Below are 10,817 nucleotides of genomic sequence, written 5' to 3'. Positions count from 1 at the left end.
TCAGTAGAGTTTGTGCCTGTTTTATTTATTTTTGGTGCTTTGTCGCTTAGATTCGGAACTCGTCGATGCGCCGATTTACTTCGAAATCGTCGCCGAAGTACCCCAGGGACCAGAGCAAGGTAAGTGGCATTCATATTTGAACATATTTAACCTATTATTGCAAAATATGTGCTTTATTTGTTCAAACATGCATTGTTTTAATTAAAGTATTTATTTTTCGGGTTACCTATTAATATGCCGTTGTTTACCCATCTTTATTCATGTTATACCAGGGGTAATTTGAATAGATATTAAGCCTAGTTTAATGCTTAGCCGTGCTTAGAGCAAGGAGCTCATGGGATCACACATTAATCATAACTAGTTCCGAATAGTTGATGATGATCATTTAGTACCCGGTACGAGTTAATGCCAACTAAAATATTGGTAATGGTGGGTTTTGGGTGCATGGTTTTGAGAGTCGCACCCATGACAGTTAAGGACCAGTTAGCAGGAAAGCCTGGAAGTTATTTCCATGCGAACCACAAGCCAAGATGGGCAACAGTGTGATTTAAAGTGTAATTGCAAACTATTCGACGTACCCAAGCAAGGTGAGCGTGATGGAGTATGGATGGAAATCATGGTGTAACGATGGCCTCTGCTGCTTCTGGATTCACCTAGGCAGAAGAGGGGCTGCCCGACTTGGTGTAAAGGAGGGGGCGAAACCTGAAGTGTGGTCCGATTGAGTAAGGAGGGTTATGCGACGGGTCCTATCATAGTTTCCTTTCCGGTATGCCATGGTGTTATGTCGGCGCACGTTCATGTGTAGTGGAACTATGTCTTGTGGGTACAGTAGTACACCTCTGATCAGAGTAAACCTATTCGAATAGTCATGCCCACGGTTAAGGGCAAACTTCCAGATTCACTATGATTAGTCGAACCTTTAATGACCTGGGTAAACTGGCTTTTACTTGGGGCTACTACAATGTGGTGTAACGTTGAGTAGCGGTTGGGACTGTTGCAACGTGGTGTAACATTGGACATTGTTGTTGGTACTTTACAAATGTTATTTACCTATTTACTCGTTTATTTACCTATTTACTACCTTTCCATTTTATTCTCTATAATTTATTTAAATGTCGCTTTATTGCAACTAAACTTACCCTATACCTTGTGATCCTATGCATCATTTATTACTCCTATTCAATGCTACTTGTTGAGTATGGTGGTTCGTACTCAGCCTTGCGTAATTTCCCCCTTCAGAGCTAGAAGTCAAATCCGATGGAGGTGACTCTCAGGAGTAAGCTGACCGCCGTCGAAGTGTTGCCTATGGACTAGAGCCATGCCCACTGGAGCTAGTCTATGTTATCTTTCCGCTACATTTTCGTTAGATTAAATGTTATTTCTAGTTGTTTCTAAGAACGAGTGGTTATGTAATCAAAATTGTCTTTTTGTGTACACTGGCTGGTTCTGGACAAGGATTTTAATACACAATTAAGTTCAGAAATTCGTGTGAGAAATTTCTGGCGTGACAATTATGCTTTATGAAAAAATACAAATTATTTTTATAATATATCTAAATTACTTTTAGCTTTTATTAAATTACTTCTTAGTCATAAAAGTAAATTTAATAAAGCCTGAAAGCAATTTACATGTATTATAGAAGTAACTTTTTAAAACAAAAGTAAAGTAACTTGTTACGACATTAAAAGAAATCTATTGTGGGGATAAAAACATAAGTGTATCAAAAATTTAGATTTAATCAACATGTCATAGTTACCCCACAATAGATTTACTTCTAATATCATGACAAGTTACTTTGTTTTCGTTTTAAGTTACTTCTATAATATATGTAAATTACTTTTATGTTGTATCAAATTTAATTTTATATGTTTAAAATGTAACTTCATGAAATCTAAAAATAATTTAGATATATTATAAAATTAATTTGTAATTTTTTATCAAATATAATTATGTGAGATCTTGTTATAGATATTTAATTGTTATGAACATAACGGTGTAATCGGATCATAGATCGGATGAGTAGTTTAAGAGAAAATTATATTTGATGCATAGGTGGTTCCAATTATCTTGATGGATTAGTAGTATATTTTTAGTAGAGTAATGGCACGTGTGGATCGGAGAGCTCCGTGAGGGATCAGATGGTTGATCAATGCATCTCCGGTTAAGTCTATCGAGTGCGGGATTTACTTCTAATATCATGACAAGTTTTTGTTTTAAGTTACTTCTATAATATATGTAAATTACTTTTATTTTGTATTAAATTTATTTTTATATGTCTAAAATGTAACTTATTGAAATCTAAAAGTAATTTGGATATATGATAAAAGTAATTTATATTTTTGTGAGATCTTGTTATAAAGATTTAATTGTTACGAATGTAATTGGATCGTCGATCGGATTAATAGTTTAAGAAAAAATTATATTTGAAGCATAAGCGATTTTAATTTGCTTGATGGACTCGTAGAATACTTATAGTAGAGTATGCCCACATGTAGATAGGATAGCTACATATCATATCAGATCGGATGGTTAATCAAATGCGTCTTCAGTTAAGTCTATCGAGTACACGTGCACTAGTTAGATTTGACGATTCATAAACACTTCTTCAACTACGACATATAAAAAAACATTATGTATTCTAGCCAAATTAGGAGACAATTCTAACCAATAAGCAACTTATATGTTTCTCCCAAAATCCTGTATGCACCAAAATGGCCGCGTTCAGCTTAGCCAGTAAATTATCTTAACCCTCTTGTTTTTCGCGCGCACGCTTTCCAAACTGCTAAACGATATATTTTTTATGAAAATTTTCTATATGAAAGTTGTTTTAAAAAATTATATTAATATATTTTATATTTTATAAATTATTAATAACTAATTAATTATGTACTAATCATCAATATGTTTTTTGCGTCAGATAACTAACTTCTCGAGCAGCCGAACGCGACCAATGTGTATGGATTCTGCCAGACCACCGCTCCATCCAAAAATTTATAGCTAAACTCCACCCTCGTAGAGACAAGCAGCAGAGACTTGCGCAGAAAATCCCAAAGTAGCCGCATGGGATCCAATCCCCGCCCAACCTATACTGATGTCTGAATCTCTTATCCACTCTTCCACCTCCAGCTTCACTGCCCACCGCATCCTCTCCCCTCGCCCGGTTTGCATTGGCTTTTTTTTTTTTTAACTTGGGTGTTTAGAGGGTAAAATAAAAATTTTTGTGTGTTAAATTAGACGTTTGATTAGATGTCGGTTGGGGTTCTCGAACAAGAATGAAAAAACAAATTTTACGATTGGCATGGAAACCGCGAGACGAATCTTTTGAGCCTAACTAATCTGTCATTAGCGTATGTAGGTTACTGTAGCACTTATGACTAATCATGTACTAATTAGGCTTAAAAAGTTTCTCTCACGATTTCTCACATGACTGTGCAATTAGTTTTTCGTTTTATCTATATTAAATACTATATATATTTAAATATCTAAAGATTTAAATATCTAAAGATTTGATATTATGTTTTTGGTGAAAATTTTTAGAAACTAAACGGGGCCTTGGTCTGGCTTCACGCTGCGGTGCTGCCTAGCCTAACCACTCCCCCGTCCTCAGTCCCCACTCCCCACCGGTGCTGTACAGATGCAATGCCGGCCCGTGCTGCTGGCCTGCTGCTGCTGCTACAGTAACTAATTTAATTGCTAATTATTCACCGTGAGAGAGAGAGGGGAAGAACAGTGGTGGCAAAGCTGGATGTGCCTCTCTTGTTGAGTTGAGGTATTGTGGTAGAGAGAGTACCGCAGAGCAGCAACTGTTTTAGTTTTGCTCACTGACTACCGGCCAGGGGGACATTAATGGCGTGCAGGACCGCTGCCGCTGCTGCCGCTGTTTGCTGCTGGGCAGTATGAGTGAGCGAGCGAGAGATCCATGTGCATCAGGGCGCCGTTTCTTGCTGCTGCTGCTGCTGCTGGGCGTTCTTCCATCTCCCCCAGTCTCTTCTCACCTGCTCTACCTCTCCCCTGTACCCTAGTTAATTCTTGGTGCCTGTGTGTCGAGGAAGAAGAAGAGGTGGTGGTGGTAGGTATAGGACGATGCTGATGGTTGGGTTGTTGGATGCATCTATGGGAGATGGTGAGTTCACTGCTTCATTGTTCCGTTTCCGAGCTTTAGGCTGCTGAGATGAGATTATGCTTTGCTTGCTTGTATGTTCTTTGTTATTTTCTTGCCCTCTCCTCCACATTTTTATCTATGTGTGTGTGAGTAGGAGAGATTTGGTCTGAAGCTTCTCTCTAGACCATTTTCTTGTCGAGCTCCCTTTTCTTGTTGTTCCGCTAATTTTCTCAATCTAAATTGTTTTAGGTCGAAAGTTCGATTTGCTTAAGTTTTACTGCAGTTCCTTAGCCATTTTATTTTGCCTTCAAGTTTTCTGTGTTCCTTCGTAGGAATTTCTGTAGTTTTTGCTTCTAAGCTTGGATTTGTCTCTTGCATCTTCAGCATTCTTTATCAATTTTTCCAGCCAGTGATTTGTTTAAAACCATATGCTTTTGTCAAGATTTTAACCAGTAATATTTTCTCGTGAGCCTGAGTCTGTTCCGTTTACTTTATATGTACTCTTATTGTATGCTTTGTACATTCTAAAATAAACAAATCTAGAACATAGCCTGTTTATCCCGGCTAATTAACTAGATTCCTTCTTTCGCGTGCACTTTCCCCGATAGTTTTTATAAAAATTTTATATAGGAAAACGATTTCAAAAATCATATTAATCCACTTTTTAAGTTTTTTATAACTAATAATTAGTTAATCATTTGTTGCTACTTTTTCTAAGACGGTCACTTAAACTACAAAAGAAGATATACAATGAATCTGGAAATTATGGGGTGCAACTTGTTCGACAGTTCTTGCGCTGGTCTCCAAAGTGGATTTTCGTTTATTTTGGGGGTGAAAGAAGTATGGTTCAGTTCCGTGACATGTGCTTCTCGCTTTCCTTAGTTTCCTTATTATTTGTGTTGTGAAGTTAATCTTTTCATTTGCAGGAAGCTGTAAGCCTGTATTCTGAGAGCAATGGAGACCAGAGCATGTTCTTAGGGGCCCTCCACTGGCTAGCCTACAACTGTTATTCTCCTTCATTGGTCCTCCAATCCTGGCTTAAATTCTGAGTCTTTTGGCTGGAGATTTGGGAAGATTAGGGACTAAGCTAAGCTCCAATGGCTTGGCATTTTAGTGCACTTTTCATGACCACAGCCTGTTTGGTGTTATTAACAACAAGCGAGCAATCTTCACAGGGTGAGGTGCTGCAGCAGCTCAGGAAGCAGTTGGAGTACCCAAGGCAGTTGGATGTATGGAATAACCCAAGTAATGACCCCTGCTACACCCAGCCCACTTCAGGGGTTGCCGTGGCGTGTGAGGACAACGCTATTACGGCACTTAAGATTATCGGCGACAGGTTCACCAAGCTGCCAAAGTTCAATGGATATCCTTTCCCCAATATCACCCTCTCTGAAGCCTTTGTTCTGGATTCATTTGTTACTACACTGTCAAGGTTGACAAACTTGCGTGTTGTTATCTTGGTGTCTTTAGGAATATGGGGTCCTCTTCCTGACAAGATTCACCGGCTAACGTCTCTTGAAGTGCTCGATTTGAGCTCCAATTTTCTTTATGGATCAATTCCTCCGAAACTATCAGCCATGTCAAAGTTGCACACTTTGACATTGGATGGGAACGTCTTCAATGATACTGTGCCAGACTGGTTCAACATGTTCTTGAACCTCACAGTTCTTCGGTTGCAGCATAACCGGTTGAAGGGCCCCATACCAGCATCAATTGCTAAAGCTACCATGCTTAGTGAGCTTGCTCTTGCTGGCAATAGCATTGCTGGTGAGGTTCCACAACTAGGAAGCTTAAATAAGCTTGAGATGCTGGACTTGAGGGACAATGAGTTGGATGGAGAGCTTCCAGAGTTGCCTACAGCATTGGTAACAATCTTACTCAGCAAAAACTCACTCAAGGGTGAAATTCCTGAGCAGTTTGGTCAGTTGAACCGACTTCAGCACCTTGATCTCTCATTCAACTTTCTTGTGGGGAAGCCTCCTGAAAAGCTCTTTGCTCTTCCAAACATCAGTTATCTTAACCTGGCTGCAAACATGCTCAGTGGATCATTTTCAAGTAGTTTAGCATGTAGCAACACCCTTGGCTTTGTGGATTTGTCCACAAACCAACTCATAGGTGACCTGCCTGCCTGTCTTAACGTTAATGTCAATAACAGGGTTGTTAAGTTTGATGGCAATTGCTTTAGCGGTAACCCTGAACACCAGCATGAAGCCAAGTTTTGTCAACAACCTCACAACGGGAGAGGATCAAACAAGGATGTTGGACTTGTGGTCACTGTTGTTGGGGTAGTGTTTATTGTGCTTGTGCTTTCTCTTATATTAATGGCTTCAAACAGAAGAAGCTGCCAGAGAGTTATAGCAGAACAACAGTTACTGCAAAAGCAAATGCAAGATAATTCGACTCCAGGAATGTCCACTGAACTGCTAGTAAATGCAAGTATGTGTTCTTCTGATTTCTGAAGCAATTTTGCAATATATGCACCTAATTTATTATGATATGTAGAGTTATGGGCTAGATGTCAATCATGCGGTGCATCATGGCATCCCATGATTTGAGGTCCATCCAGCTGATTGTTTATCATAGTCCACAGATAGATAAGACCATACATGTGGACAATCCTTCCCTAGTTTCTATTATTTACATTATCTGCATATATTGAAATGTTCTTAAACGTCTAATGGTATATGATAACATTAAAATTATCTTTTCCCTCACCTCATTGCAGGGTATATATCTCAAGCTGTAAAATTAGGGACACAAATAATGCCCATGTACCGAGCTTTTTCACTAGAAGAGCTCAATGAAGCAACAAAAAGCTTTGAGCACTCAACATTTTTAGGCGAGGGCACAATTGGAAAGGTCAGTTTCCATCTTCAACATCTATCTGATTTAGTCTGGAACAGTATTATAATTACTCCATTTTATTAACTTTGCGAATAAGTTAATTTCTGACCATTTTTCCTTGTCATATTTTCTTATATCTTAAGTCTCTTGATCTGTTACCCTTTTCCTTTGTTTTCAGCTATACAAGGGAAAACTAGAGAATGGAACCCTGATTGCCATAAGATGTTTGACGCTTTACCAACGGTACTCAATAAGGAATCTAAAACTTCGATTAGATCTACTTGCGAAGCTTCGGCACCCAAATTTAGTCTGCCTCTTGGGGCACTGTATTGATGGTGAAGTCGATGAATGGAGCGTGAGAAGGGTTTTTCTTGTCTATGAATATGTACCTAGCGGAACTCTTTCTTCATATCTTTCTGGTAAGGAACTAAAGTTAAATATGAAGAATTAAAGTCGTATAAAGTGATAAAAAATGAATGTGTAATATGTGGTCTGTGAATACCTTTGTTGTGTGACAGGCTCTAGCCCAGAGAAGACTCTCAAGTGGTGCGATAGGCTCCAAGTGTTGATTAACATTGCAAAGGCTGTGCATTTCTTGCATACTGGAATAATCCCTGGTTCTTTATATAACCGGTTAAAGCCTTCTAGTATTTTGCTTGACGAACATCTTGTGGCAAAACTGAGTGACTATGGTTTATCCATAATTACGGAGGAAATATACAAACGTGAGGTTGGCTGACATATCAAGAATTATCATCCTCTCCTCTTCTCTTCTGTGTCAATAAAGAAGTTTTAATGATAGATCATTCTTTTGTTTAATGCCCTTATTCCTATTGATTTACAGGTAGTAGTAGAAGGGCAGAGATGTATACAAAATAATGATGAACAATTGTAAGTACATGCAGAACTTGTAGCAGTATTACTTATACAAAATTGCATACAAGAACTAAATGATCAGCCATGCTGAAAATCTAATATGATTTATGTTTGTAGGGAAAATTTGGAGGATGACGTGTTTTCGTTTGGATGTATTTTACTTGAAGTACTCATGGGACCAAAACATCAGCGAAAAGAATATTCCTCCATGCTAAGTGAACTGGTATGTTACTTTCATATTTTAGTAAAGATAATCGAGACGTGTTTTTACAATGCTTTTTACTGGTTGTAGGACTAATCTAGGCCGATTGTTTTTTAATCCAATGGATCATATCTATTTTTACTACCGTATTAACTACTGGTAGTAAAATATTGTATCTACTACTAGGAAAATTCATAAATCGGTGGTTGATATTCTTCCACTGGACATAATACTGTAATAAAGAGCACAGTAAAGTTACTCATTAATCAAATATCCCACCGATAATTTGATAATGATACTTTAAACATATCGTAGTGGAGGGTGACTCCGGTGTATTTTACTGGTAGTAGAATTTAATCTATATCGTTGATCTATTTTTATTGGACGGCTGTGATTAAATTATACTACCAATAATATTAGGTGTAGTAGAAATTTGAAGGAATAATATGATCCTTTTTGTTGTGATCTTTATTGAAAAAAACAAAATTACAAAATACTGCTAATTAAGTAATTAGCAAAGTACAAAAATATCTTTTTTTCTACGGGTAGTATAGTACTACCAGTAAAATGCACTGGAGAGTTGCCTATCCCAGTGATACTTAGCTGGACATGACACCTGCCCCAACTTAAGTACCAATATTTTGTTGGTTGGGTATACTTGCATTACTCCGATCCTCATTGTGCTCTGCAAGCCATGGTATCATAAGCTGAATTATGACAGAAATAAGTTCGGAGTATGAAATGTGTGTTTGAATCACTTCTGCTTAGCCTTCCATGCACAAAATTTCAGAGTGATGTTGCCTTCTCTTTTACCCAGCGAGAGTAATGTTGCGTACAGAGTAAGAACTACAGCTGATAGGAGTACAAAATTTAATATCCTGACTAATCGGTGTGATAAAAACTTGAGCTGATAAGGATCCTTAGCTGTCTAAAATCCTAAATGACGATGATGTGATGTGATCATATCGGAACAATCGAAGCATGTTAAATGAAGGAAATGTTACTTGTATTTGCAGGCTATGTCAATATCAAAACAAGAAGAGCGCGAGCAAGTTATTGATCCAGTTGTGCTGGGCACCTCTTCACAGGATTCTTTGTCGATGCTGATCGCCATTACTATCAAATGTTTATCAGTTGAATCTTCAGCCAGGCCTTCGATCGAAGAAGTTCTCTGGAATCTGCAGTACGCTGCACAAATCCAGGCAATATTCGACGGCGACCAGAGATCAGAAGTTTCCTCGCAGATATCATGAGAATTCTTGTCCATACCTGCGTAAAGACGGTGCTATATGTGCAAATTAATTTGATTTTTAGTGTATGCAGAAGAGATGACCAAACTGACTGAGTAATAATTCAATTTGATGCTACTTCAACAGCATTTGTGACACATCAACAAATTAATTAACATGTCGAATGCTGTAAGCTAAACAGACATGTAGCAATTTGGTTACGTCATGGAAAGGAACATTCTCTCTTATTATCACTGTTCATCAACCCGTGAATTGTATGGGTTATTGATATTGATAACAACTATTGAAGTTTAGATAATTATAGCAGTTTAGATTAAAAAGTAGTTACAACGCGTGTACATTTTTCTTTCCATAATTAAATTAATATATTAAATTGAGAGGATGGGTAAAACTTCGTATTAGCTAACTCTGAATCACATATTATTAAATTTTGAGAACCAAAGAATTATATATTACTACATGATAACTACTCAGATTTAGGGTCAACTTGGAATCTTTGGATTACACTTGGACTTAAACTTAGGCCCGGTTTAGTTCCTAAATTTTTTTCTAAAAACATCACAACGAATTTTTAAACACCTAATTAAAGCATTAAACATAGATAAACCAGAAAACTAATTGTATAGTTATGGAAGAAATGTTGAGACGAATCTTTTGAGCCTCATTAGCCTATGATTAGCCATAAGTGCTACAGTAACCTACATGTGCTAACGACGGACTAATTAGGCTCAAAAGATTCGTCTTGCGGTTTCTAGGCTAGCCGTGAAATTCGTTTATTCATTCATGTCCGAAAACCCCTTCCGACATCCGGTCAAACGTCTGATGTGACATGCAAAAATTTTCATGTCACCAACTAAACACCCCCTTAACTTCAGTAGTAAGACGAATGAACATCAATGTTACACTTGATTTTATCAACTCTATTCATAAAAAGTCATCTAAGATTCAATGATCAACTAGGATTAACTTCGATTACACTTGGACTCAAACACAACTTCTGCAGCAAGAGAAAGAAGCACAAAGGGTACATTTGGATTCAATCAACAACTTCTAACTCATACAAAGTTATCTAAGATTCGACTTTTAACTTTGGGATAACTATTTATATTCAAAATCAACTTGGATTATACTTGGACTAAAAAAACTACTTCGCTAGCAAAAGGACCGAGCATGATAGGTACACTAAGATTCCATCAACAAATTCTCCATTCTTACGAAGTTGACCAAGATTCGACTTTTTAACTTCGGGATAACTACATAGATTTGAAATCAACATGAATTACACTTAGACTCACACAACTTCGGTAGTAAGAGGACCAAGCATAAAAGATACACTTGGATTCCATCAACAATTTCTCCATCCTTATAAAATCATCTAAGATTCGACTTTTTAACTACATAGATTCGTGATCAACTTGGATTATACTTGGATTCCACCTCAACTTCGGTAGCAAGAGAACCGAGCATGAAGTGTACACTTGGATTTCATCAATAAATTTTTCACTATTACAAAGTCGACCAAGATTAAAAATTTTATCTTCGG

At 37.5% G+C, this 10,817-nt stretch overlaps 1 protein-coding gene across 3 annotated transcripts; it reads left to right on the top strand.

Moving 5' to 3' along the window:
* Window positions 1-3,590: 3,590 nt before the first annotated feature.
* Window positions 3,591-9,615, top strand: LOC102709137 (probable inactive leucine-rich repeat receptor-like protein kinase At3g03770). 3 transcript variants are annotated; one of them, XM_006664766.3, is made up of 8 exons: window positions 3,612-4,123; window positions 5,029-6,538; window positions 6,828-6,961; window positions 7,125-7,365; window positions 7,465-7,676; window positions 7,791-7,837; window positions 7,940-8,045; window positions 9,041-9,615. In XM_006664766.3, the coding sequence occupies exons 2-8, from the start codon at window positions 5,200-5,202 to the stop codon at window positions 9,275-9,277; spliced, it is 2,316 nt and encodes a 771-aa protein (XP_006664829.1). In that variant the 5' UTR covers window positions 3,612-4,123; window positions 5,029-5,199; the 3' UTR covers window positions 9,278-9,615. The 3 variants fall into 3 exon arrangements, with proteins under 3 accessions (XP_015698879.1, XP_006664829.1, XP_040385859.1); XM_040529925.1 differs by lacking the exon at window positions 3,612-4,123 and adding an exon at window positions 4,776-4,942; XM_015843393.2 differs by lacking the exon at window positions 9,041-9,615 and having other exon boundaries at window positions 3,591-4,123; window positions 7,465-7,671; window positions 7,940-8,031.
* Window positions 9,616-10,817: the final 1,202 nt, after the last annotated feature.

Source organism: Oryza brachyantha, unplaced genomic scaffold (genome assembly GCF_000231095.2).
Source record: "Oryza brachyantha unplaced genomic scaffold, ObraRS2 ChrUN-Ctg46, whole genome shotgun sequence".
Classification (NCBI taxonomy): Eukaryota; Viridiplantae; Streptophyta; class Magnoliopsida; order Poales; family Poaceae; genus Oryza; species Oryza brachyantha.
The sequence above is the reverse complement of the archived record's forward strand: the minus strand, read 5'-3'. Positions and strand labels throughout refer to the sequence as shown.